We start from the raw sequence: 27,958 nt of genomic DNA, 5'->3' as shown, positions 1-27,958 counted from the left end.
TCGGATGGAATCAATACATGGGCTGCACAGGTTGTCATGTGTTTTTAAGCCTCCGTCAGTCCTCAGATCGCTTCTAAATGAGTCGTGAGGTTAATTTAGGATTCATGGCTGGTGATGCCTTCAGGGTCATGGAGGTCGGTTATGGTTCCTATAGGAAGGAAGTGAGCGACACCCTGTGGCAGAGAGGTGTCACTGCATGTGGGATTTTCAAAAACACAGTGAGAAATGTAGTGTTTTAGTTTATGAGGGAAGGTCACACAGAGCTCCTACAACTCACACACAGTTTTTATGCCAAAACGATATTTTAGCATCTTCATACTTTCTTGTGATCTTAAATACATTTACAACAGCCAGTCTGGATGTAGTTGATACAGGGGGTTACAGTCATTTTAATGGGAACAAATTCACTTCAACATCCTCAGCAACACAAGACAATTCATCACCTGACGCACATTTATCGAATCAACCACGGACACTCACAGACTCAAACACAAGGAACAGGACTCAGGGAATCGGACTCATGAGGAGGGGGGCCGAACATTTTAAAACTCTGACGCCACAAAGCTCTAATGAGCGAAAAAGGGGGATACGTTTGACTTTATTTTTGAGAATACAGTCGAAATGTAAAGAATAAAATCATTGTTTCTGTAGTATTTCAAAGAGACGAACTCTTGAAAATAAAGTTTCCATTTTACTACCTTTTTTTAATCTTGTCTAAATACGTCAAGAAATAAATCAAGCTATTATGATAATTCCACAAGTGTTAGCGCATATAGAAACTTGGATTTTATTCTCAACATCGCGACTTTTAGTCTTTATATGCAAAATAAAACATTAAGCATTTTTCCTTCTCTCCTTTACTCCATTTCTTCACAATGAACGTCTCGAAAACTGAACTTATTAGAATAAAATTGAACCAATGCTGACATCAGTTTAGTCGTTTTGGAATGAAACACTTTAACCCAAAAGCATTTATAAGTAGTATATTAATATATTTTTCAACAAATATAACGCCTCCTGCTCTATAAACAGCTAATAATACCGCTGATTAATATGTCTTCACAGGAGAGGATATAATGTTGAGAAACACTTAAAGATGTCCTTATAGCCACAAATCATTATCAAACAAGGGCTCATAAATGCAGTTAAAGTGTTTTTCTAAACTATTTTAAGATTTCCACAGATGTCTATAAGTCAGGATTTTAGATATGTATTTAATATAGTGTTTAAACGGTGTCTGACAGTAGATGGAGGACGGTTTGTGAACTCTTCAAGATGTTTGGAAAAAGTTCTACAAAAGATGATTTAGTCGCACTGCATGAGAACCACATGTAAACACGGCTAGTCTACCCGATGATGAAATAATTAAGGCTTACTCCCTGCTCTCTGGGTAAGACAGGAAGCTCTTCTTCACCATCCATTTTGTATTCCGTTTAAAAAAAGGAAACTGAAACCACGTTTCTAAACCTCCACGAGGAAGATACTTCTATTTTCAAAAGTGCATATGTTTCAGTCCGTCTCCGCTGCGTTACGCAGGAGGAGGAAGCACTAAGAGTTCGGGGGGGGGGGGTTGTTGATGGTCATCATCGCAGCCGGGGGAAGATTCTGATGAAGAGGATCATGCTGATGAAGGAGAAGGAGACGAGGATGAGCATCAGCCACAGCAGCCAGTTCACAGACTTCTTGGTGTGCTGCTCCAGACGCTCCGACTCCGTCTTCAGCTTCTCGAAGTTCAGATCGGCCTGACGCATCGACTGGCTCAGAGTCTGAGGGGGAGGGACATGTTGATGATGCTTAGAAGGCAGGATAATCCCAACATATTAACACTACTTTAGGATTTCTGAAGTGAAAATCTAACGTTATATGTGCTATAAAGGAACTACAGCACGGTCACATGACTTCACGTCACCACCGCTAAGCTAAAGGAGGCTAATGTTGGGCTATAAAGGAACTACAGCACGGTCACATGACTTCACGTCACCACCGCTAAGCTAAAGGCGGCTAATGCTGGGCTATAAAGGAACTACAGCAAGGTCACATGACTTCACGTCACCACCGCTAAGCTAAAGGTGGCTAATGTTGGGCTATAAAGGAACTACAGCACGGTCACATGACTTCACGTCACCACTGCTAAGCTAAAGGTGGCTAATGTTGGGCTATAAAGGAACTACAGCACGGTCACATGACTTCACATCACCACCGCTAAGCTAAAGGTGGCTAATGTTGGGCTATAAAGGAACTACAGCACGGTCACATGACTTCAGGTCACCACCACTAAGCTAAAGGCGGCTAATGTTGGGCTATAAAGGAACTACAGCAAGGTCACATGACTTCACATCACCACCGCTAAGCTAAAGGTGGCTAATATTGGGCTATAAAGGAACTACAGCACGGTCACATGACTTCACGTCACCACCACTAAGCTAAAGGCGGCTAATGTTGGGCTATAAAGGAACTACAGCACGGTCACATGACTTCACATCACCAAGCTAAAGGTGGCTAATGTTGTGCGTCTCATTTAGACACTTGTTAGCAATCGCCGTTTTTAAATTCATCAGTGGGGTATTTGCTGACGTATTTTAAGTCATAGAACAAAATGTTAAAATCTCTTAAGCTTGTGTTAACCACAGACCTTATTTCAGGTTAACAACCAAAAACACATTCAGAAAACCCTTGACTTCCAGACAAGGGAACAGGAAGTGCTTAAAAACTGAAACATTTTCTTGGTTTTAGGACTCATTCCTGCATCACTCTATAAACTGCCAAAATATAGCTATTGTATAATATGCCACAAACATTTATATTTAGTATTGATATTCGTGATAAAAACCTATATGTTTCATCCTTAATTAAATGTGCAATTTCTTAAATTTCGTACCTTTAACTAACCCACAGTCAGTTAGCCAGTCATCATAGACGCATTTGATGATATGTATTACTCTTATATCAAAGTATTTCTGATAGATAGGTAGATAGATAGATAGATAGATACTTGATCCCAATTTGGGAAATGTTTGCATTGCAGCAGCATAAAAAACAAGGCAATGTACATGGACACAAGAAATAAACAGTCCAAAATATTTCTGAAATATAAATAAAATAGCATTAAAAGATGGTCTAACTACAGTCTGATGGTCTGTAGGTGTGTAGGTCTGTCGGTGTATAGGTCTGTAGGTCTGTAGGTGTGTAGGTGTATAGGTGTGATGGTCTGTAGGTGTGTATGTGTGATGGTCTGTAGGTGTGTAGGTCTGTAGGTGTGTAGGTGTGCATGTCTGTAGGTGTGTAGGTGTGTATGTTTGTAGGTGTGTAGGTGTCTGTAAGTGTGTCGGTAGGTGTGTCGGTGTATAGGTCTGTAGGTGTCTGTAGGTGTATAGGTATGTATGTGTGCATGTCTGTAGGTGTGTAGGTGTGTATGTTTGTAGGTCTGTAGGTGTCTGTAGGTGTATAGGTGTGTATGTGTGTAGGTGTCTGTAGGTGTATAGGTGTGTATGTGTGTAGGTCTGTAGGTGTGTAGGTGTGTCGGTCTGTAGGTGTGTATGTGTGTAGGTCTGTAGGTGTCTGTAGGTGTATAGGTGTGTATGTGTGTAGGTCTGTAGGTGTGTAGGTGTGTCGGTCTGTAGGTGTGTAGGTCTGTAGCTGTCTGTAAGTGTGTCGGTGTATAGGTCTGTAGGTGTCTGTAGGTGTATAGGTGTGTATGTCTGTAGGTGTGTAGGTGTGTAGGTGTGTATGTGTGTAGGTCTGTAGGTGTGTATGTCTGTAGGTGTGTCGGTCTGTAGGTGTATAGCTGTGTAGGTCTGTAGGTGTGTAGGTGTGTAGGTCTGTAGGTCTGTAGGTGTGTAGGTGTGTCGGTCTGTAGGTCTGTAGGTGTGTATGTGTGTAGGTCTGTAGGTGTGTAGGTGTGTATGTCTGTAGGTGTGTAGGTGTGTCGGTCTGTAGGTGTGTAGCTGTGTAGGTCTGTAGGTGTGTATGTCTGATGGTCTGATGGTCTGTAGGTGTGTATGTCTGATGGTCTGTAGGTCTGTAGGTGTGTAGGTGTGTAGGTGTGTAGGTGTGTATGTCTGATGGTCTGATGGTCTGTAGGTCTGATGGTCTGTAGGTGTGTAGGTGTGTAGGTCTGTAGGTCTGTAGGTGTGTAGGTCTGTAGGTCTGTAGGTGTGTAGGTCTGACGGTGTGTAGGTGTGTAGGTCTGTAGGTGTGTAGGTGTGTAGGTCTGTAGGTGTGTAGGTCTGTAGGTGTGTAGGTCTGTAGGTGTGTAGGTGTGTAGGTCTGACGGTGTGTAGGTCTGACGGTGTGTAGGTCTGTAGGTCTGTAGGTGTGTAGGTCTGTAGGTGTGTAGGTCTGTAGGTGTGTAGGTCTGTAGGTGTGTAGGTCTGTAGGTGTGTAGGTCTGTAGGTCTGTAGGTGTGTAGGTCTGTAGGTGTGTAGGTGTGTAGGTGTGTAGGTGTGTAGGTGTGTAGGTGTGTAGGTCTGTAGGTCTGTAGGTGTGTAGGTGTGTAGGTCTGTAGGTCTGTAGGTCTGTAGGTGTGTAGGTGTGTAGGTGTGTAGGTGTGTAGGTGTGTAGGTCTGTAGGTGTGTAGGTGTGTAGGTGTGTAGGTGTGTAGGTGTGTAGGTGTGTAGGTGTGTAGGTGTGCAGGTGTGTAGGTGTGTAGGTCTGTAGGTGTGTAGGTGTGTAGGTGTGTAGGTGTGTAGGTGTGTAGGTGTGTAGGTCTGTAGGTCTGTAGGTCTGTAGGTCTGTAGGTCTGTAGGTCTGTAGGTCTGTAGGTCTGTAGGTGTGTAGGTCTGTAGGTGTGTAGGTGTGTAGGTGTGTAGGTCTGTAGGTGTGTAGGTGTGTAGGTGTGTAGGTGTGTAGGTGTGTAGGTGTGTAGGTGTGTAGGTGTGTAGGTGTGTAGGTCTGTAGGTGTGTAGGTGTGTAGGTGTGTAGGTGTGTAGGTGTGTAGGTGTGTAGGTGTGTAGGTCTGTAGGTCTGTAGGTCTGACGGTGTGTAGGTCTGTAGGTCTGTAGGTGTGTAGGTCTGTAGGTGTGTAGGTCTGTAGGTGTAGGTCTGTAGGTGTGTAGGTCTGTAGGTGTGTAGGTGTGTAGGTCTGACGGTGTGTAGGTCTGACGGTGTGTAGGTCTGTAGGTCTGTAGGTGTGTAGGTGTGTAGGTCTGTAGGTGTGTAGGTCTGTAGGTCTGTAAGTCTGTAGGTGTGTAGGTGTGTAGGTCTGTAGGTGTGTAGGTCTGTAGGTGTGTAGGTGTGTAGGTGTGTAGGTGTGTAGGTGTGTAGGTGTGTAGGTGTGTAGGTGTGTAGGTCTGTAGGTCTGTAGGTCTGTAGGTCTGTAGGTCTGTAGGTGTGTAGGTGTGTAGGTGTGTAGGTGTGTAGGTGTGTAGGTGTGTAGGTGTGTAGGTCTGTAGGTGTGTAGGTGTGTAGGTGTGTAGGTGTGTAGGTCTGTAGGTGTAGGTGTGTAGGTGTGTAGGTGTGTAGGTGTGTAGGTCTGTAGGTGTGTAGGTGTGTAGGTGTGTAGGTGTGTAGGTGTGTAGGTCTGTAGGTGTGTAGGTGTGTAGGTGTGTAGGTATGTATGTCTGTAGGTGTGTAGGTGTGTAGGTACCTGGTTGTCCTGCTTGATGATGTTCTGCGCTGCCAGGCTGTTGTTCTTCAGGTTCCTGGCCAGGTTCAGCATGTCCTCGGCCAGTTTCTCCTGCAGGTTGTGGTGGTGCTGCAGCACGGCCTCCAGCTCTGCCGCCGACTGACGCTCGTCCAGAGGAACTCCTCTGCACACACAGCATGGAACACTTTGTTTTACTGAATACAGACACACTACTGAAAGGGATTAAAGCTCAAAGTAAATAAATAAAGTAAAATGTATTTAAAAAGGAAGAAATTATACGTGCGGTCTTACCTTCTGTTTCGCAATTCATTTTCTGACATGCCTGTAGAGAGGAGAGAAAGGTCAATCAGCAGGCTAGCTTATTAAATATAATAATCTTAATAATTATAATAAGTATAATCATCAGCATGAGAGGCCTGTCAAGTTTTCAGCTGTTTGTGTAAGGAACCTGCAAGTCTGTCTGAATATTTCCTTAAAGGTCCCATGTCATGCTTTTCCGGTTATTACCCGTCCCCTTGTGTGTTATGTAGCTTTTTATGCATGTAAACGGTCTGCAGAGTCACAAACCCTCAAAGTACACCCTGTAGCGAGTAAAACTCTAACACAGAAAAGACATGTCTATGCTGCCCCAGAACGCCTCGTTGGAGATTTCTCTTTTTCCATTGTTTTCTTCCTGGGTACAGTGACGTGCCCATACCCAAATGGACCAATCCGTGGAGCCGTTACGTCACGTCCGCGGAGCCGTTACGTTAAGTCCGTGGATTGGTCCAAATTGACCAACCCGCGGACTTCCTCACACACACACACTCAATCTTTTTTCAGCTGCAGCGCCACCGATTTCTTCTCCCTGAGACGGCGGGACGCGGCGAGGCTGTGAGTCGGTGTGTGAGCACACACACAAACTCCCAGCCAGGCTGCGTGTGTGTGTGTGTGTGTGTGTGTGTTCGGGATGGTTTCGCTGTGTCTCGCTGTCTCGCAGACGGCCACTGGGCTCACAGGGAGGGGGGGGGGGGGGGCCAGGAGCTCCAACAAGCCGTTTAGGACAGAGAGTGAATACACATACTATACAGAGATGCTGTATGAGAAACCAATGTGAGTTTGGAAAATTGCACAATATAAATCTATTCTAGTAGACCTCAACAATGGAACTATGATCAGTAGAAATGGCCATGACATGGGACCTTTAAAGTTTAGAGGGGGAGAGTTATCTTTGCTTTTCAAAAGTCCAAAACGCAAGAGGAGAGGTGAGACTCTACAAACAAAAACATTGTTTAGGGTGTTTGTTTCTTCAATAACATGTCTTAAGACCAGTGAAGAGAAAATATGTAGAATACAAATGTAGGGGTTTGTTCTTCTGTAGTGTCTCCCTTTTAACACTGTGGAAAATACTTCCTCACAGCTCAACCCATCCAAGATTTAAAAAAAACAAACGACTTTCTTCAAGGTAAGACGCTAATAAAGTAAGATAGTTTAGCACGTTAGGAAAGAAATACAGATTTGTATTAATGATCTTTGATATGTGAGATCAAGTAAATGGCACACCATAAAATGGAAGAACGGAATAATTTGAACTGGATCCAAATGAAAAACTATTTATTGAACTACCTTACTTCCATCAGGAGTTATTATTATTATTTTTTGAATAACACTTCACCAATAAATGATATATTGAATGGAGCTCTTAAATGCTTATTATACTCCTTCTTTGTCTCATATTTCAGAACTATCATTACATAAAATGTGCTTATAAGTCCACAAACTTGACAGGCCTAGCAACGGTAACCAAGGGGGGGGGCGCTTAGAAAAATATATCTTACCTTTGCCTGACAACCCCTGTAACGACAGAAAAAAAAGGAAATTAGTGAATTTTAACATCTAGTTTTTTGTTTTTTTTAACACATTTTTTAACCAGCGTTTTGCCAGTAAATGGTGAAAAAATGTGAACCCCATTTTGAATTCAACTAGGAACTTTAGTATATTAACAAATATACAAAATATAACATCAGACTTGTTTAAACAGTTAAGACAATGTAAATTATGTATGATGAAATCTCCACATGTAATTTCATCTTGATTTGATTCCATTGAAAGACATTTTAATTTTGAACTATCACCTACTGGCAAAATATCCACATTTTAAATTGCTATTCATATTGTTGTGTTATTTTTGTAATGTACGGTGTTTGTCTGATCGTACCGTGCCGAGCAGCTCGTCCCTCATCTCTCCGGTGCATCGCGCCTTCGTCTGCATGTGGACCGTTTTAGAGACCGGCATCCTCTCATTGGCTATCGTGGGGGTTCGTCCGGGGGCGAGGAACTGATTGGCTAAAGCCTTCTCTGTCGTTGAAGACTGGGAACGAGAACAGGAGAGACATGAGATCATAAAACAGGAGAAAAACTCAAAGGATCAATTCACGTTTCATGGTATTAGTTAGTTTTTAGGATATACAGTTCAAATAACAATTAAGGCTAACAGAGTGGACTTCTGTTTTGAACATAAGTGCAAATAACACATCCAGCAAATAATGGGAAATCACAATAATCTTGATATTATAAGTTTGTAAAATATAAACACGGACCAGTTTGTCTGCCTCAAGAAGTCCTTTCAGGAAGTCTACTTTTCTCGTGTATTCAGTCAGTAATTCTGCAGTGGGTTTGCTGTGAAAAAAAAACTTGTTATCGACTTGTAGGCAATAGAAATATAGAAAACATGAAGACACTAGAGCGATAATAGGGATCTTACCTCACGCTTTTCCTCAGAGCCACAATCATCTCCTCCAGAGCACCGACATACTACAGGACAGAAAACACAGGATTGTATACATCAGCTGACAATAGTTTGGATGGTTATACAGACATAAACTTGACATTAATTAAGCTCTGCCCCTTTTGTTGCATCTTTATTGCATAAGAAATCTAAGAGAGAGCAGCGGCGAAATGTAGGAGTATTTAAATAACCTGTCCAGATGTTAATCGTGGCTGTCAACTACAACTAATGTATTAATGATTAATAATAAAACCTAGAAATTAGGCTGTGTGGAATATCCCAGTGATATACAACTTAATTAACGTTTATCTCGACTAGTTGGTTGGTTAGGGGCTGGTGAAGTTAATCGTCAAATGATCTACTTATATTATCCCAATACAACCTTTGGAACATAACAATACAAATGGTTTGGTGACTGGCCTTTTCACTTTAATAAAGACGGACACGTGTATACACCTGGAGTAAATTCACAAGCTACCCTGCAGTATACAAAGTCATTCAAACTAGCTGCACCTTTACCAGCTTTGAGAACACTTTAATGCATCAATAATAATAAAACATATCATATATATTATTCTGAAATTGACCAATCTGCATGCATGAGTATTTGTATGCTAATACTTTTACTTCAGTAACCTTTTTGTTCCAGGACTATTACTTGTAACAAGAGTATTCCTACAATCTGGTACTTCTACTTGTATCTAAGTACAAGACCTGAGTACTTTTTCCAACTCTGAATATAAGTATATAAGTATATTTAAGTTAAAGCTATGGTCACGACTCCATTGCACCAATTCTAACAGTTGACCGTTGGTGACTGTTAATGTCTGTTAGCTGTCTTTAATACAGTAAGCTAACTTAAAAAGGTTAGCAAAACAATCTGCAAGTCAACTATACAGCTGTTAATGTTTTTATTTTAATATTTGGAGGTATTTCAGAGGATAAAAATGCCAACATGACAGAAAACAGTGTCGGTGTTTCAGTGACGACGTGGCTAACAGACAGCCTGAGCTAACAGCTAACGGCTAACAACAACAGTCATGCTAACTCTAGCTTAATAAGGTCAGATCAAAACAGGTCAGAACGACAATATTTTATTTTAAATCTTCTCACCTTTTCTAACCTCCATTCTGCTTCTCCTCGTTTCTCCGACGCTATAGACTCACAGCGGGACAACAATCTGATAAAATTGATCTCCAGTCTAGAAGCCATGTTTGAAGCTGACAGCCGCAGTAGCAGCGTCGAGGTGGAATGACGTAGGCAGAGCGTCACGGTACACTGGCCAATCAGAATTATTCACATTTTATCCAGACAGTGAAACAAATTCTGATATATATATTATATGAATTAAAATATAATATAACGATAATAACAATGCAAAAAAACCAACAATAAATAGATACAAATAATATAATTATTTTTTGGAGGGATTTTAATAATTAAAAAGTAAATAATATGAATATACAGCTAGTAAGCATCAGTGTCCAACTTTATAACCGCCATACATTCAATATAAATCACATCAAAGATCTTCTAATGTACTCTTCTGGCCCCTGAGTATAGTTTTTAAGTTTGAATGTTTAAGATAATTTATAAAAGGACCTCATGCTTAAAAAACGACATCCATGAATTGTTACTTCCAGGTTTCTTTAATATCAGAAGTCACAGTTTTTCGTAACGTGTGACCTTATGACTCCCAAATGAAGACAGCATTGTGTTACAACATTGGATAATTATGGCAAACACCTTTTATTTATGGACCTTAATAACTTTTCTATATAAATAATACTTGAAATCAATGCAGCATTTTATTACTACACTGGACGAGTATTACATGCCTTGTTTTATTAGATTTTGACATGTTTGAGTGTGTGGTAAAATAGTTATGCATTGATTCAGAAGTTTGATTTGAAATGAATTATATATTTAAGTTGACTTTAAAGGAAATATTGATGATACTTATATGAACACATACCTGCTGATCCTGAAGGGTCGAGTCGTCGTGTGTCTCCTCCAATTTAAAACCCATATTTATTTTCCCTTGTTCCTGAAAAGGTGCATGTGGGTTCACTTCGGTTCAACTACTCTCCGGCATGTGAACAAATATAAAAAATATTTAGCTGTAAGCGCTTACCTGCAAAGTTCAGTACAAATTGGCTTAATGGTTGTTTCCATGCAGAATATAAAATGTTGTTTTAAATTCTTAAACCACTTTAACTGTTCTGTTAAAACCGTAGGGTCGCCGGTTCAAGTCCCCGACCAGACCTAAATATGGAGTGTGGACTGCTACTTGGAGAGGTCCCAGTTCACCTCCTGCCCTGCCGTGGTGCCCTTGAGCAAGGCACCGGACACCTCCTCTCAAATGGCATTAGATTCCCTACTATATAACGTTTAATCAAGGTGTTGTTTATTTTTAAAAGATAAAATAACTTGTATTAATTGTGAATCAACATACTGTAGAATTGCATAATTAACTAAAATTGCAAAAAATGTAAGTTGAGCGTGTGGGAGGGAGACTCCAGAGGGAACACAGGGATTTTAGCCTCTGCCGACCATTTACATGAACACAAACCTACAGAACACTACAGGAAAGGGGAAACTCCCAAAAGTATAAAATCACTGAACCATTTTGCTGCAATTAAAACTATCAAATCTATTTAAAATGCCCCTTCAAAAAGGTATTGCTTTTGTATAGTTGTCACTGCTTATATTAGTTTTAATTAAAGGGGACCTATCATGCAAAATGCACTTTTGTACGTCTTTTATACATGAATATGTGTCCCCGGTGTTCCAGGGAACTCACCAAGTGTCAGAAAACACAACCCTCTCTATTTTCCTCCATACCCAAAACTCTAAAAAAGGGGCTGCAACGGATCTGATAAAAACTGATCCAGATTTGAACACTGTCCTGACGTCAGCGCTACGGCTATTGGGCCAACTCCACCAATCAGGAGGAGACAGCCACGGCCATTGCCGTTCAAAAGCGCTGGAGACGCTGTAGTACATATGCCAGGCCTGTAGGTGGTGCTGTTCTCACAGAATCTGCCCTTGCAAAAACAGAGCTAAATAAGTGCAAATTGAGCGAATTGAGGCATGTCTAAAATGCATGATCTGTTTGGTATTTTGAAAAAAAAAAAGTATAAATATGCCTTATATAGTTATGGTCCTACACTATATTATTATAATATAGCATGATAGGTCCACTTTAAATAAAATGACCCTGTTTGGAGCAGACTGAATAACACACACACACACAGCAGCAGATGTAACAAGCATCATCACGTTCTGTATTGTCACTTTAATACTAATAACCATTACAGTCATTCAGTCCCAACCACACACTCTCTGTTACACATTACACATCCTCTTATTATCCACACAGACTAACACAGACACCATTCAACAGCAGTCAGAGAGGAACATTAGTATTACATTTCATACAAAGCTCTGTTCGCTTTGAGTCGCAGCTGAGAGAAGTTCATTGTAGAAAAAAAAAAAAAAAAAGTGGGCGAGGTGAGTTCGAGGGGCTCTGAAGACGTCGTGGCACGGCTGGGTTTGTGTTGTATTTATTTCAAAGGAAAAAGTGGCGTGTGCTGCTCCCGTTTCCCTTTGTGAGGCGATGACTTCCTGTTTGTTGTGCGGTGCGTGGAAAGACACGTTTAAAGTCCTTAATTCAAACATGTCTTGCGTCACAAAATTGTACCCTGTCTTAATCCCCAATAAACCCTCCCTCCCTCCCTCTGCGACATGACATGAGTTTGTACTGTACAACACCAAGGCACTAGCTAACATTTCAGAGAGTTTTGCTCATGAGGAGAAATGAAAGTGCTGCTGGAACCTGCAGAATCTCCTTGAATTAGCACAAATGTGTTTAAAAAAGAACAACAGGAGGAAGGAAATAGAATTGCTGGTCCATCATTATGATGCTACAGAAAACAGCCTCATGGACAATATATTAAAACGGTAGAAAAAGGTGCTTGGCAACATGTGGTCCAGTCGTTTATAACCGTCATGGAGGACAGTAAGGCTGAAGCAGTTTGTGTCACTCTGTGGATCCACTGCAACTCTCCTCATGTTCACAGGAAAAGGGTTGTGATTCTGGATCATTTTCATCCATAATTGTCATTCTTTCTGCGGTTGTTGCCCGTAAATCCATCATTTTCTCCCAAATTAGTCTACTTGCCAGCAATGTGAACTCGAAAATGTAGCGCACCCCAAGTGTTCTTTGTTAAAACGTATAGTACGGGTCCCCAGCACATAGAAACTGCCAGATGCTAACTTGCATATGTTGGGCAATCTGTACAATTAGTATAAATTGCATTCATTAGCATATGCAGATAATAGCTAAAAAATGGCTTCGCTGATTTGGACAATTTTGGTGTGGTTTTCGGGGTATTTTGAGGTTGTTGAATACATTTCTGACATTATAAGGATCAAAATGGCAGTTTTGAGTCCCCTAAAACTTTAAAATGTGCCCAAAACTCATCGAAATCAGCCCAAGATATGGCTACTTTCTGAATAAAACAATTTTTGACCCTGAAAATGTCAGAAAATTGATTCAGCATCCTCAATAACCTCCAAATCCACTCAGAAATTGTCCAAATTAGCCAAGCCATCTTTTAAACTATTGTCTGCATATGCCAATTAATGCGAATTATGGAAACTTATGCTAATTGTGCAAATTGCCGAACATATGCAAGTTATCCTCCAGCTGTTTCTATGTTCTGGCGACCTGTACTAGACATTTATATCATAAGACCTTGGGGTAATCAACACTTCGGGTTCACAACAGGACTCTATGAGCTGTCCAACAGACTAGAATCACACGTCATCGTCCATGTAAGGAATGTCGGGGTCAGAAAATCGTCTCTGGCTCTTTGTAGCGTGTGTGTCTTGAGTTGGTTTTGCGGTGGAGATGGAGATGGAGGAGGAGGTGGTGGAGGGGGGGCAGGAGGAGAAGTGCAGCATCAGGTCGCCCCCCTCGGACCCATCGAAGTACAGCGACTGTGTGCTTTCTTTACGACGACCCGAACGCTCCCGCCTGCGCACCAGGAACTGGAGCGCCTGAGCTGCAGACGGGGGCTGAGACACACTGGAGGCCTGCGGGAGGACGCCATGGGGGAGTCTAACGGAGCCGTGGGGGATGATGGGGGTGCGGCGCTGCAGTGGGTTCCTGTAGGAGGAGGAGGAGGAGGAAGTGGAGGAGGAGGAAGAAGTGGAGTTTGGAGGGGAGAGCTGCCGCAGAGAGAGGCGTCCTCCAGAGACTTTACGGCGCAAAGACAGCTCCGAGGGTTTGGGGAGACACATCGGACGGGACCTCTGCTGGGAGGGGGAGCCACGTCCTGGAAGAGAGACAGGGAGGAGGGAGAGGGAGATAAACGTGTTTTCTCGAATAGATCCTAAGATGCAACGATGAGGGTGAAGATGAATGGAAGAGCATGCAATGTACAAACATGTAAATGGAGCGCTATAAGGCAAACATCTGAGCTGAGAGAGAAACTTTGGGATTTTTCAACATGGACCCTATTTGTGCTTTGTGACAAATGACCACAACAATTACAATTTTTTTTATAAAGTATTGAGTGAGAATGACTGTTTCTTTTGTAACAGGCTGAGACTAATATTACTAGATTACATTACATGTTTTAGTGGACATACATCACGTGAGAGAATAGTTAGTTGTTCCCATTAGTCACAAAAACCTTAAGAAATAAGGTCCAGGTTGAAAAATACAGAAGATACCGTTTAATAAGTTTGACATTTGGTGCAGCCTATCCCATCACTGGACTGAACATGACATTCTGTATTTCTACAAAGTTTGTGCATGCTTCTGTGTTAAACATGCAAACACATGCATAACAGGGTTATGCACACACGCACAAGACACACACAAAACACTGTGGCTGTTCCTCCAACCTGCTCGTTACAAAGTAGACGTCACCGCCCCCATCACCATCACTGGTCCAGACCTGCACCACAAAACACAGGGCTGGTCTGGTCAGAAACCCACAGGTGAGAGAGAGAGAGAGAGAGAGAGAGAGAGAGAGAGGGGGGTTGTTACTCACCTTCAGGCTCAGAGCGCTGCGGCTCCTCCAGGAGACTCTCGGAGCTCAGAGACGCCTCCGAGTCAAAGTTCTCCTGATCTGAGCCGGGCTGCTCCATCTCAGGGAGCCGGCAGGCCAGATCCTCCCTGGGGAGAGAGGAGGGGGGGATCAGAAACATGGAGGAGCAGGGATGGTTCATCAGCAGTCATATAACCTATAACGTGCAATTGTAAGCCCTGTTTTCCACACTAGCAGGATTGAAGCAGAACATGGAAGAACAAATATTGCTCTGTTTATTTAATGTGAAAGTGCAATTAAAGTATTTAGTCACAAAAATTGAATAACCGTGATCAGTTCGATGAAATAAGTGATATATTGACCATAATCCTGCATTCCCATAGAGAGGCGAAGTCCCTCCCTTTCCGGGGGACCTCCATGGGACCTTATTTCGGAAAAAGTTATGCATTGAAGTCAATGGAGAGAGAAAGATTATCTTTCGATCCCGTTTGAATTGTGCCACGAATTACACATATGATGTTTGTCAATTTAAAAGATCATTTTGCATGTAAAAAAAAAATGTGCCGTAATACTGTGAAGTAACACTTTTTAGGTGTGAAACCGCTCAATGAACTACATCTCCCGTCTCGCACCACACACCAAGACGGCCGTCACGTTGGCACATTTCACTTCTTTCTTTCAGAATGAGGCGGAAAGTATTAAAAGAGGTGAAAATCACTCCAAGTCTGGTCATGTTGAGAGCTGTACATACACACAAGGGGAGTGAGTCGGTTCCTAAGAGCCAGCATGCGGGACCGGGACTCTGGGATTTGTAGTCTTTCTAGTTGCGTATTTTTCATAGTCTTATATTTCAACAGTTTTACGACAAACTGTGACTTTTTTGACATGGAAATTATTATTTAAGATTGACAAACATCATATGTGTAATTCGTGGCACATTTCAAACGGGATCGAAATATAATCTTTCTCTGTCCATTGACTTCAATGCATACTTTTTCCGAAATAAGGTCCCATGGGTCGGAAGTAGATGGGCGGGACTTCGCCTCTCTATGACACTCTAAAGAGATGTTACTATATATCCTCCTCACTTCTCCTGCTTGATGGACTTGATCCGCTCCACCAGGTTATTTTCGGCCTCCGTGTCCGAGTCCACCGGCTCGTTCTCAGGAACCACGCTGAGGTCAGTGGTCACCTTCTCGTGCACCTGCAGGACACAGAGCATCAACAACTGACACCTCGACACACTCTCCTTCACAATATCAGGTCATTATTATATTAATATATAATAACTACACAGAAGACATGACCCAAATCTGAGAGCTTTTGTTAGTGAGGAAGAGGGGAGAGGCTTCATGCATCTGAACATCACTCCTGCAGAAACTACTTTGAGGGGTTAGATACAAAACCTGGGATGCAGAAGGAGCTCAAAACAATAACTCTAGGGCTCGGAAATATGGCAAAAAAAAAACGTCTATCCTTCTATTCATATCTCAACAATGATATACAATTCAGCATGTATTCTGGTAATCAATATATAAACAATTTAGATTAAAAAAATCACATGGTTAAGAATATTTTAAATACTCCTGCGTAAATTGCAAAAAATCTAATTACTTTTTCATTTTATTTAGAACTGTATTGCAACAGCTTCAAAAGTAATTATAGGGAAAAATTATATATATATATATATTTTGCTATTTACTGTTTTGTTTTACATGCATGCACAAAAACACAGTCATCTAAATAATTTTTTTTTAAAATGACATTAAAGGTGGGGTAGGTAAGTTTGAGAAACCGGCTCGAGATACACTTTTTGTTATATTCCATGGAATGCTCTTAACATCCCGATAGCAATGAATATCTTAAGTGCTTTGACAAAAAATCCATAAAAAAATGTCATCTGTGGAAGCCGTAGTACTGTAAAAAGCACGACCAATCATCTGAGCCGGCCCGGCTAAAATAACTGGATGGCCTACCTGCCTGTCAGCCTTCCATCTGTGCACAAACTTATCTCGTGCCCTCATTGGTCATGTGCGCGTTCGTGTGTGTTGGAGGAGGGGCTCTGTAAGGAAGTGGCAGATTTTCTCCGGTTGTGTATTTTCAAATTCTAGCGCACTCGAGCTGGTTTCTCCAAAATTACCTACCCCACCTTTAAGTCTAGTTTGTTAATTGCAATGAGCTGTGATCTAAAAACAAAACAGCAATATTCAAATGGTGTTCCCTAAAAGAATTGCATTATATATGCATTTGAGTTAGTATGTGCTAGCAATTTAGACGATGTAACTGTGCATGTAATTGTGTGCAACGATATCTGGATTTACGATGTTAATCATTATCATACTGTATTATCACCGAGCCCTTACACCCTTTCACAACAGAACTGGTGTGAGGCGTTTACAGACTACATGCAAACAGTTAAGCTATGATAAAGGTTAAATCAACCCACTCCAGAAACATCCAACAACAACAACGAATCCAACATGACTTTCAGAGATTTAGATAAGACGGTGCAATAAGATAAAGAAGGCACTGAAACAAGACAAATAAATACATATCCATGATGACAGGTCACACTGTTGTCAGGCTTTTGTCTTTGAAATAAGACAAAAACATCATCACAACACCAACCCAGAGCATCCAACAGCAACATGCAAACTACTACCAGTTAGTAAGGAAGAGTACAAAGGATTATGGGAGGGAGGATAACATGATAAACAGCCAGAGCATCACCCACATCTACCATGCCATGCACAGGCATCACGGCTCTACTGGAACTACTTCTACTGAGAGCGATGATACGTACCACCACTCCTTTGTGAGGAGCTGAGCACCTGAGCGGTAAGTGCCAGTAGTGCTACAGAGAGACAAGGAACACGCCGGGTTACCCAAGGGATTACTTTAGCAATGGAGGAAGAATATGGGCTCAGAACAGTCTCATAATACACACATGCACACAGAAGGATTCACACTTGTATTTCCGGATCCACACTTGTGTTTTTCAATGCACACACAAATGTGTTCCGTTTCATATTCATGTAAATAAAATCCAAATACAGAAAAAAGTTTTACATATGTATTTTTGATCCTCACATATTTGTTTTCCGTTTAAAACCTCTGCACCTGCAAACACAAACCGCTTTCTGTGCATGGATCGCTGTGCATTCGTGTGTGGGTTTTTTGAGACTCCCCTGACGGTCACCCGATTCGTACTTGTAATTTTTTCTATCTATAGCCAATCAGATGTCTCCTCAATTCTAAGCCAATCACATGAGCGCGCCCCCACGAGGGTAGATTTCTTGCGTTCATGACGTAGCGCTTCATGTACGCATTTTGCGCTGTCCGGAGCTGACAGGTCCATGGAGCCTGTCTGCAGGCGCTAATCTCAGGACACCTCCACTCTCAGTACAGTGCCACTTTCCGAACCATTAATGAATGCTTGTGTACACAAAAACGGCAGGCAAAACCGTTTTAAATGTGTGTATCCTGTATGGCGAATACAGCTGCTTTATTTATGTCTGTATGAAGTTGTTGTGAGTGTGGAGGGAGCAGCTACAGGTTAGCTTAGCCTAATCGATCAGTGCACTACGAAGCCAGTGCTAGACAGTGAACTGTCAACGGGGGGGAGCCCCGCCGGTCATTATCGGCCGATATTCACTCTTAATAGTTTGATCGGTGCTCTCTATAAAGGGCCGATCAGGAGAGCTGGATCTGATCGATATGGACATAAACGCGAGTGAAGTTTTAGCGAGCTGCATGAGAAACTGACGGGCTGTCAGGAGAGAGGGAGGGAGAGAGGAAAAGAGAGGATCCGTTACTCCCATGTTATTAGCCATCCGGTCATAGTCCGGTAATTACCTGCTAACGGAAACTCTGCTACACAATTCTTCTTCTTCTTCTTCTTCTTCTTCTTCTTCTTCTTATTATTATTGAAACATGACCGGTAAGTTTCAAATTTGTCCGGTAAAATAAATTCTGTCCACCCTGCTCCGGACAGCGCAAAATGCGTATATGAAGTGTCATGAACGCAATAAATCTACCCTCGTGGGGACGCGCTCATGTGATTGGCTTAGAATTGAGGAGACATCTGATTGGCTATAGATAGAACAAATTACAAGTACGAATCGGGTGACCGTCAGGGGAGTCTCAAAAAACCCACACACGAATGCACAGCGATCCATGCACAGAAAGCGGTTTGTGTTTGCAGGTTCAGGGGATTTAAACGGAAAACAAATATGTGAGGATCAAAAATACATATGTAAAACTTTTTTCTGTATTTGGATTTTATTTACATGTATATGAAACGGAACACATTTGTGTGTGCATTGAAAAACACAAGTGTGGATCCGGAAATACAAGTGTGAATCCTTCTGTGTGCATGTGTGTATTATGAGACTGTTCTGAGCCCATAGAAGAAGTACTCAGAAGTTTTCCTCAAGTAAAAGTAGGAATATTACATTTTAAAAGTACTTTGTTAAAAGCAAAAGTCCTGCTTTCAAAATCGTACTCTTCTTGAAAAATGTAAACAATGTTTGTGGGTGCAAAATGCCATCTAGCAGATCATTCATACAAACAAATGTTGTTACCTGCAACACCTGCATGTAGTGGGATCAGTACAATTACCACAGTGTAAAAATACTCTAAGTAATGTTCTGCACTCAAAATCTAAGCACAAGTATGGGCATTAAAGTATACTTAAGGAACAAAAAGTACTTACTGTGGGTAAAAGCCCATTTTAGAACCATACAAACACAGCTAGTAAAAGTAGAGATAATTTTAATTATGTTATATACTACTTCTGGATATCTTGTATTAGCCAGTAATCTGAATCCGTCAAATATTTGTATTTGTACAAATGACAATAACGTCTTTCAAAATGTAGTTTAGTAAAAGTATAAAACACTCAGGGTAAAGTACTTCAGTTAAAGAGCTTCACTAGACTCCAGCTAGCAGCTCTGTGCTTTCCCTCCAGACACGAGGCTGAGCTCACACTTCATGTAGTTATGCAGTGGTATTTAGACAACACTGATTTAAATAAAGTTTGCTTTGATTTAGTTTCTCACCGTGTTCTGTCTCTTGAGTTTGAGCTGATTCACGGCCAGAGCCTCGGCGCACTCCAGCTGCTCGATCTCCTCCATCTTCTCGTTGTAGCATCGGATCTGCTCGTTGATGATCATCTCCACACAGCTGCAGGAGGAGGGAAGGAGACATCAGGCCATTCAAAGTTACTAGTCACGATGGCGGCTCGGGCTTTTAGCTGCACTGCTCCCAAACTATAGAACTCTCTCTCCCTCCTTCACACCCGACAGTCTGACACAATCACCACATTCACGTCCCTCCTCAAAACCCACCTGTTCAGATCAGCCTGCTCACTGTTGTGCTCCCCATCATCTGCTTCCCCTGAATAACCCGTCCCTATCATTTGTGTCCACTTTAATTGTCTTCTGCATGATGGTATGTTTGTGTTTTTATCATGTTCTGTTGCTTTTACCTCTTAGAATATTTAACAAATTGTACGGTGTCCTTGGGTGTCATGAAAGGCGCCTTAAATAAAATATTACTGTTGGGGAATCATTTGCCCTGCATGTCCTCCTTCGCCCTCCGACGCAGCTGACCAACCTTGAGCAGCCGTTATCTCCCTTAAAGTGGACCTATCATTTTTATCAGATCCGTTGCAGCCCCTTTTTTAGAGATTTGGGTATGGAGGAAAATAGAGAGAGTTGTGTTTTCTGACACTTGGTGAGTTCCCTGGAACACCGGGGACACATATTCATGTATAAAAGACGTACAAAAGTGCATTTTGCATGATAGGTCCCCTTTAAGTTGAAATGTGTATTTAAAATTAATATTATTATTAATGAAGCTTGGTTAAAAGTGCAACAAATGCTATACAAGTCAAATATATGAGCAGTACAAAAGTGCATTTTGCATGATAGGTCCCCTTTAAGGAGGGGCTGCCCTAGCATTTTGTTGTTGTTACTAGTTTGTGACCGGGCAACTCTCTGTCAGAGATAGTTATTGTTGTGGGACACCTGGAACACATCCTTCTCGGGGTGTAGATGACCTCGAGCCATAAGCGACAACAACTGTGATTCAGAGTCCTCAGCTGTTTAGTCTATCTATTGAAGAATGTTGATGATTACACTCTGAACTAGTTAAAACCTGGAGCTACAGGAGGGGTCTTCAGAATTTGATTGTGGCATCTCAACCGTGTGGTCAACTCGTGGCCCGTGACATGTCTTGTGAATTCTCGTAATAAACCGTCAGTGTTTGCCATCAAAGCTCCAGCTCTCCTCGTGTCTCTCTGAGTCCTGACTCTCCCATTGCTACAGAAGTTTCCCCCACATTTACTATATTTATCAGGAAACAGAAAATAGTTTGAAAGTGTCGTCCTGGTTTTGAAGCCTTGTGTGCAGATGGTGCTGTTTGCTAATAAACAATGGACTACTACAGGATCACGGATTCATTCATTTAGATTTCCTTTTTTTAGTTTTTTTGATCAAAGAGCAGATTTTGCAGTTTTGTCTTACGTGGTTGTCTTGGCGACGTCCTTCATGCTGAGCAGCGGGTCGGCGCTATCCGGGCAGCGCAGGACGCACGGAGCAAAAACTATAGCCAGAGAGTTCGGAGACATGCGGTTGTGAGCCTCCTCTTTACACACCCTGAAACACAAGACAAGAAATCAGCATGGGGGCAGTTTCACACACAGTCTCACACACAGTTTCCTACACAGTCTCACACACAGTTTCACACACAGTCTCACACACAGTTTCCTACACAGTCTCACACACAGTTTCACACACAGTCTCACACACAGTCTCACACACAGTCTCATACACAGTCTCACACACAGTTTCATACACAGTCTCACACACAGTCTCACACACAGTTTCACACACAGTTTCACACACAGTCTCATACACAGTCTCACACACAGTTTCACACACAGTCTCACACACAGTCTCATATCCGGCAGTGGCTCAGTCAGTAGGGGCTTGGACTGGGAGCCGTAGGGTCGCTGGTTCAAGTCCCCGACCAGACCTAAATATGGAGTGTGGACTTCTACTTGGAGAGGTCCCAGTTCACCTCCTGCCCTGCCGTGGTGCCCTTGAGCAAGGCACCGGACACCCCCCTTCCCCCCCACTCCCATTGCTCCCCGGGCGCTGTACAATAGCTGCCCACTGCTCCTAGTACTAGACTCCTTGTACTAGGATGGGTTAAAAGCAGAGGCCAAATTTCACTGTGTGTGCTGTGTGCTCTGCATGTGTGACCATTAAAGAGGGTTTCATCCCTCCCTATTCTATTCTATTCTATTCTATACACAGTCTCATACACACAGTCTCATACACAGTTTCACACAGTTTCACACACAGTCTCACACACAGTCTCATACACAGTTTCATACACAGTTTCACACAGTTTCACACACAGTCTCACACACAGTCTCACACACAGTCTCACACACAGTCTCACACACAGTCTCACACAGTCTCACACACAGTCTCACACACAGTCTCACACACAGTCTCACACACAGTCTCACACACAGTCTCACACACAGTCTCACACACAGTCTCACACACAGTTTCACACACAGTCTCACACACAGTCTCACACACAGTCTCACACACAGTTTCACACACAGTTTCACACACAGTCTCATACACAGTCTCACACACAGTTTCACACAGTTTCACACACAGTCTCATACACAGTCTCACACACAGTCTCATACACAGTCTCACACACAGTTTCACACACAGTCTCACACACAGTCTCACACACAGTCTCATACACAGTCTCACACACAGTTTCACACACAGTCTCACACACAGTTTCACACACAGTTTCATACACAGTTTCACACACAGTCTCACACACAGTTTCATACACAGTTTCATACACAGTTTCACACACAGTCTCACACACAGTCTCACACACAGTTTCACACACAGTCTCACACACAGTCTCATACACAGTCTCACACACAGTTTCACACACAGTCTCACACACAGTCTCACACACAGTTTCACACACAGTTTCACACACAGTCTCACACACAGTTTCACACACAGTCTCATACACAGTCTCACACACAGTTTCACACAGTTTCACACACAGTCTCATACACAGTCTCACACACAGTCTCATACACAGTCTCACACACAGTTTCACACACAGTCTCACACACAGTCTCACACACAGTCTCATACACAGTCTCACACACAGTTTCACACACAGTCTCACACACAGTTTCATACACAGTTTCATACACAGTTTCACACACAGTCTCACACACAGTTTCATACACAGTTTCATACACAGTTTCATACACAGTTTCACACACAGTTTCATACACAGTTTCACACACAGTCTCACACACAGTCTCACACACAGTTTCACACACAGTCTCACACACAGTCTCACACACAGTCTCATACACAGTCTCACACACAGTTTTCACACCACAGTCTCACACACAGTTCACACACAGTTTCACACACAGTCTCACACCAGGATTCAACCTCATACCAGTCCACACACAAGTTCATCACAGTCTCACACACAGTCTCATACACAGTCTCACACACAGTCTCACACACAGTCTCACACACAGTCTCACACACAGTCTCACACACAGTCTCACACACAGTCTCACACACAGTCTCACACCACAGTTTCACACACACACAGTCTCACACACAGTTTCATACACAGTTTCATACACAGTTTCACACACAGTCTCACACACAGTTTCATACACAGTTTCATACACAGTTTCATACACAGTTTCATACACAGTTTCACACACAGTCTCACACACAGTTTCATACACAGTTTCATACACAGTTTCATACACAGTTTCACACACAGTCTCACACACAGTTTCATACACAGTTTCACACACAGTCTCACACACAGTTTCATACACAGTTTCATACACAGTTTCACACACAGTTTCATACACGCCGAAGCTGCTTTTAGGTTTTATGCTCCCTACAAATGGAACTCATGTGCCCGTTCGTGTTATCTCGTGCCCTCATTGGTCATGTGCGCGTTTGTGTGTGTTGGAGGAGGGGCTCTGTGAGGAAGTCTGAAGGAAGGGGCAGATTTTTTTCGGCTGCGTACTTTCAAATTCTAGCGCACTCGAGCTGCTCCATTCTTACCTACCCTACCTTTAAGTGTTAATGATGATGTAAAGCACTTTGAATTGCCTCTGTGTCTGAAAATGTGCTATATAAATAAACGTACCTTACCTTACATATAGTCCATCAAATGTTGTGTTTAGTACATTTTGAGTGTCCTTGGATGGATTAATGTCATGATCAATATAAGATATAGAAACCACGATGAGTGTTTCCCTACCGGACGAGGTGGAAGACGAGTCTCTCCAACGTGTTGAAGTTTGCTGAAGGAAGCTCCTCCAGGAGTTTGTAAACAGCGTGAAGCTGCTCCTCCTTCTCTGGCAGTTCTACAGGAGAAAACATTTCATAAATCAAACCCCATTATCACGCATTAATAACCAATTTCAGTTTTAATCACAAATAACAAATGCTTTCAGATTCAGAAGCAGATTCAAGGGCAAAAATGGCGGGATTCGAAAATATGCGTGAGAGTTTTTTCTCCTAATTGGACTTCAGCCCCAACTACTAACCCAGGGTATATGCAGGAATCCTGAAGTCAAATGTAAGACCCTTTAAGACCTTTTTTAAGACCCTTTCCATACATTTTAAGACCTCATCGCCACTTGGAGTTTTAACCGGTTACCTTGGCGACACACTTTACCTCACATTGACTATATACAGTATTGATTGTCCTTCCTCCTTATCTTCCAACCATTTGGACGCAGACTTGCATTTCCCCATAACGATGTTGTTTAGCAACCGGCGTAAACGGACCTTCGCGCGCTATCAAGCAGTGAGCGTGCGATGTCCTGTTCAGATGACGTCAAACCCAACGGGATGCCATAAATAAACTACACAGAATCACACTACACACCTACGCAATGATTACATTCAGGCAGACTGTAGAATACAACCTCTTTGGACAATTTATATACTTATTGAAAACAAGCTACAAAATGTAATACCTTGGAAAATGCCGTTTAATACTTTTTAATAGCCTTCATTTTCGCTAAATTGATTGATCAACTTTTAATACTTTTTAAGACCCCGCGGACACCCTGTAACCATTCACAAAAACACTGTCATAAACAACTTCAGATATCTACAACCCAGCTGCAGATGAAATAGACTTTATTTACTTGCACTATTATCTGTGTTATTGTGTTGCACTGTTGGAGGAGCCTGTGACCTAAGATGTTCATTGTCATAACTACACTGTAGCTATGCACACATGACAATAAAAGCCTTGAATCTTGAACCCAGGAAAAAATGTGTAAAATGCGCCCCCTGGTGGGGAAGGTGGTCCTCACCCACTGCGTGCAGGAAGTCGTTGTAATGAACGAAGGTCAGGAGAGGATCCGGCAGCTCCCTCAGCCACTGCTTCACCAAACCTGTCACCGTGTGGATGGGGTAATCCTCCAGATTCACCAGGTGGGGGTCTGCACACATCAACAATCACACATCAATACAAATACGTGCTATATGTGCAATATATATATATATGTATCTTTAATACCTTTTTATGCATGCTTCTTAGTTAACATTAAGCTGTCTTTGGCTCTTTTCTGCTGTAACAATGTACATGTGCCCGCTGTGGGACTAATAAAGGCATTCTGATTCTGATACAAATAAAGGAGCCATGAGTTTTCTTTGAGATAAGAATAGTGTTCTGACCGGTCTCCAGTCTCTGGTGCAGCTCCTTCATGCGGTTTGCCGAGCCGGACTTCCTGTAGATGCCCTCGGTGTAGAGGCCGTTCATCTCCACGTGCTCCAGCATCGTCTCCAGAACCATCGGCACCGGGTTCTTATCGCTCACCAGGCGACCCACTCGCACCCCGAAGTGAAGACCGGCACACTCCTCGTCACTCTGTGGGTACAGACAGACAGAGAGACAGAGGATGAGAAGAGAGACAAACAGACAGACAGGACGTCAGAGAGACTTATTATTATACAGTTCACTCAATAAAAACTACTTCCACACCAAATCACATTCTCTTCATTAAAGCTTACCATCTGATCCTGAGGAAGCAATTTAAAACCTTTGTCATTTCAATTTAGCTTTGCTACTGATGGTGAAAATAAGGTTTCCTAAATGTCACTTTTAATACTGTTATAGCCAGACATCAATCTAAGAAGACAGACAGTAATAAAGTCAACAACTCTTCCAACTTAAAGCGTATGGTCGAGTCTAGTGCAAGAGATACGTTGTTAAATAAATGAGGTTATAAAACGGACAAGTCAAATCAAGCAATCTGATTGGTTCTTACCCGTGATATAATGAGCGTATATCACGGGTAGAATTGTAGTTACTTTTCACAAGTCAGTATCCCTCCGCGTCTGAGAAAAGCTACAACCGTTACAGCTGTTACATTACGTCCGTTACGAAACTAACTAACTAACAAAGCTTAAGATGGAAACATTTAAGGTTAACTTCGACCTCCGGGGGGGCCTCACTATGGAGGAGTGGATTGAGGAGTGCCTATCTCCATAAAGCACCTAAACGACGACATGTAGAGCTACGTGAAGAGCAGGTAGACCAACTGGAAAAGTATCACCATTCAAAAGCTTTCTGATGCGGGTCTTGAAACAAAGCAGAGAAATGATGACCGTTAGTGGCCACAGGTGCGAAAGCTCTCTCCAGAGCTACTGGAAGCCGAATCTCGGGGACCGGAGAAAGTGGAGCAATATTCTCTCCACGCCAAGCAACAGCCTAGAACAACCTCAGCCTATACAAGTAACCACGTAAGCCATGCTACTGATGCTGGACAGTTTTTCAGTGGGTGCACAATAAACGGCAACATACACATTAATGTAAATAAATAGCCAAAATAATCGACGCTCTCTGTCTAATATGTTCGCTAGCTGTTAGTGTTGTTGCATAGCAACCACCTCGCACTATGTTTTGTGCAGAAGGCAACGGAGGGACTATTTTATTTTGAACATCATTATTTACTAATAAAAACTATTTAAATTAGAGTGTGTATTTTTCTTTCATATTGCCACACTTGGTAACCGTTTTATAAAAGCAATAGCTCACTTCAGGACTTGGTATACCACGGCCTGAAGTGAGCTATTGCTTAAACATAGTCCGTCTTCTGCATAATTCCCAGCCTCACTTCAACCCCCCATATATTTTAATTACAGTATAAAACGTACCTTTTTGGCAGAGAAGGTGGAGCAGTCAATGATGATTTTGCAGAGGCACTTCTTGTGGCACACCATTTTACAATCTGTAAGACAAGATAAATACATGTATGTTCTGAATCAGTGTATATTATATGAGATATTGCACTGCATACAAATATTTGAACACTAATAGAGAAAACAATATTATATATAAAATGAGTTTGGTTGGGGTGTTAACTCACAGCTGCACATGTAGGCCTTCTCCATGCCCCAGATGTAAGAGGAACACTGGTCACATGACTGCATGATGTTGACCTGATAGTTGACGAACACATGATCCAGCGGGCTCTCCATCTAAAAACACAAACCACAAAAAATTAGACTCAGAAGATTTGTTATGATCATTAAACATGGGTACTGTTGGGGAATAATTTTCCCTGCATGTCCTCCTTCTCCCTCCGACGCAGTTGACCAGCCTTGAGCAGCCGTTATCTCCCATAAGGAGGGGCTGCCCTAGCATTTTGTTGATGTTACCAGTTTATGACCGGGCAACTCTCTGTCAGAGATAGTTATTGTTGTGGGACACCTGGAACACATCCTTCTCGGGGTGTAGATGACCCCGAGCCATAAGCGACAACAAATGTGATTCAGTGTCCCTCAGCTGTTTAGTCTATCTATTGAAGAATGTTGATTATTACACTCTGAACTAGTTAAAACCTGGAGCTACAGGAGGGTTCTTCAGAATTTGATTGTGGCATCTCAACCGTGTGGTCAAACCGTGGCCCGTGACATATACAGGGTATATGTAGGAATCCTGAAGTCAGATGTAAGACCTTTTTTAAGACCCTTTCCATACATTTTAAGACCTCATCGCCACTTCGAGTTTTAACCGGTTACATTGGCGACACACTTTACCTCACATTGACTATACACAGTATTGATTGTCCTTCCTCCTTATCTTCCAACCATTTGGACGCAAACTTGCATTTCCCCATAACGATGTTGTTTAACAACCGGCGTAAACGGACCTTCGCGCGCTATCAAGCAGTGAGCGTGCGATGTCCTGTTCAGATGACGTCAAACCCAACGGGATGCCATAAATAAACTACACAGAATCACACTACACACCTACGCAATGATTACATTCAAGCAGACTGTAGAATACAACCTCTTTGGACAATTTATATACTTATTGAAAACAAGCTACAAAATGTAATACCTTGGAAAATGCCGTTCAATACTTTTTAATAGCCTTAATTTTCGCTAAATTGATTTATCAACTTTTAATACTTTTTAA

General features: G+C 42.2%; 2 protein-coding genes across 2 annotated transcripts in view; both read right to left on the bottom strand.

Moving 5' to 3' along the window:
• Positions 1 to 226: 226 nt before the first annotated feature.
• use1 (unconventional SNARE in the ER 1 homolog (S. cerevisiae)) lies at positions 227 to 9,607 on the bottom strand. The gene is made up of 8 exons (XM_034149779.1): positions 9,465 to 9,607; positions 8,328 to 8,377; positions 8,164 to 8,242; positions 7,782 to 7,934; positions 7,402 to 7,417; positions 5,876 to 5,906; positions 5,585 to 5,747; positions 227 to 1,766 (listed from the first exon to the last, which is right to left on the bottom strand). Exons 1-8 carry the CDS (start codon positions 9,561 to 9,563, stop codon positions 1,584 to 1,586), a joined length of 774 nt encoding a protein of 257 aa, XP_034005670.1. The 5' UTR covers positions 9,564 to 9,607; the 3' UTR covers positions 227 to 1,583.
• A 2,005-nt stretch (positions 9,608 to 11,612) lies between these two features.
• The window catches only part of LOC117497752 (unconventional myosin-IXb), a 104,824-nt gene continuing 88,478 nt past the window's right edge, over positions 11,613 to 27,958 (bottom strand). Inside the window, 11 exon segments of the mRNA XM_034149763.1 lie at positions 11,613 to 13,693; positions 14,417 to 14,541; positions 15,502 to 15,617; positions 17,217 to 17,267; positions 19,474 to 19,597; positions 20,941 to 21,072; positions 23,777 to 23,882; positions 24,846 to 24,974; positions 25,210 to 25,402; positions 26,692 to 26,765; positions 26,904 to 27,015. Coding sequence (XP_034005654.1) covers positions 13,173 to 13,693; positions 14,417 to 14,541; positions 15,502 to 15,617; positions 17,217 to 17,267; positions 19,474 to 19,597; positions 20,941 to 21,072; positions 23,777 to 23,882; positions 24,846 to 24,974; positions 25,210 to 25,402; positions 26,692 to 26,765; positions 26,904 to 27,015 — 1,683 coding nt within the window. The 3' untranslated portion in view covers positions 11,613 to 13,172.

This window comes from Trematomus bernacchii, unplaced genomic scaffold, assembly GCF_902827165.1.
Source record: "Trematomus bernacchii unplaced genomic scaffold, fTreBer1.1, whole genome shotgun sequence".
Classification (NCBI taxonomy): domain Eukaryota; kingdom Metazoa; phylum Chordata; class Actinopteri; order Perciformes; family Nototheniidae; genus Trematomus; species Trematomus bernacchii.
The sequence above is the reverse complement of the archived record's forward strand: the minus strand, read 5'-3'. Positions and strand labels throughout refer to the sequence as shown.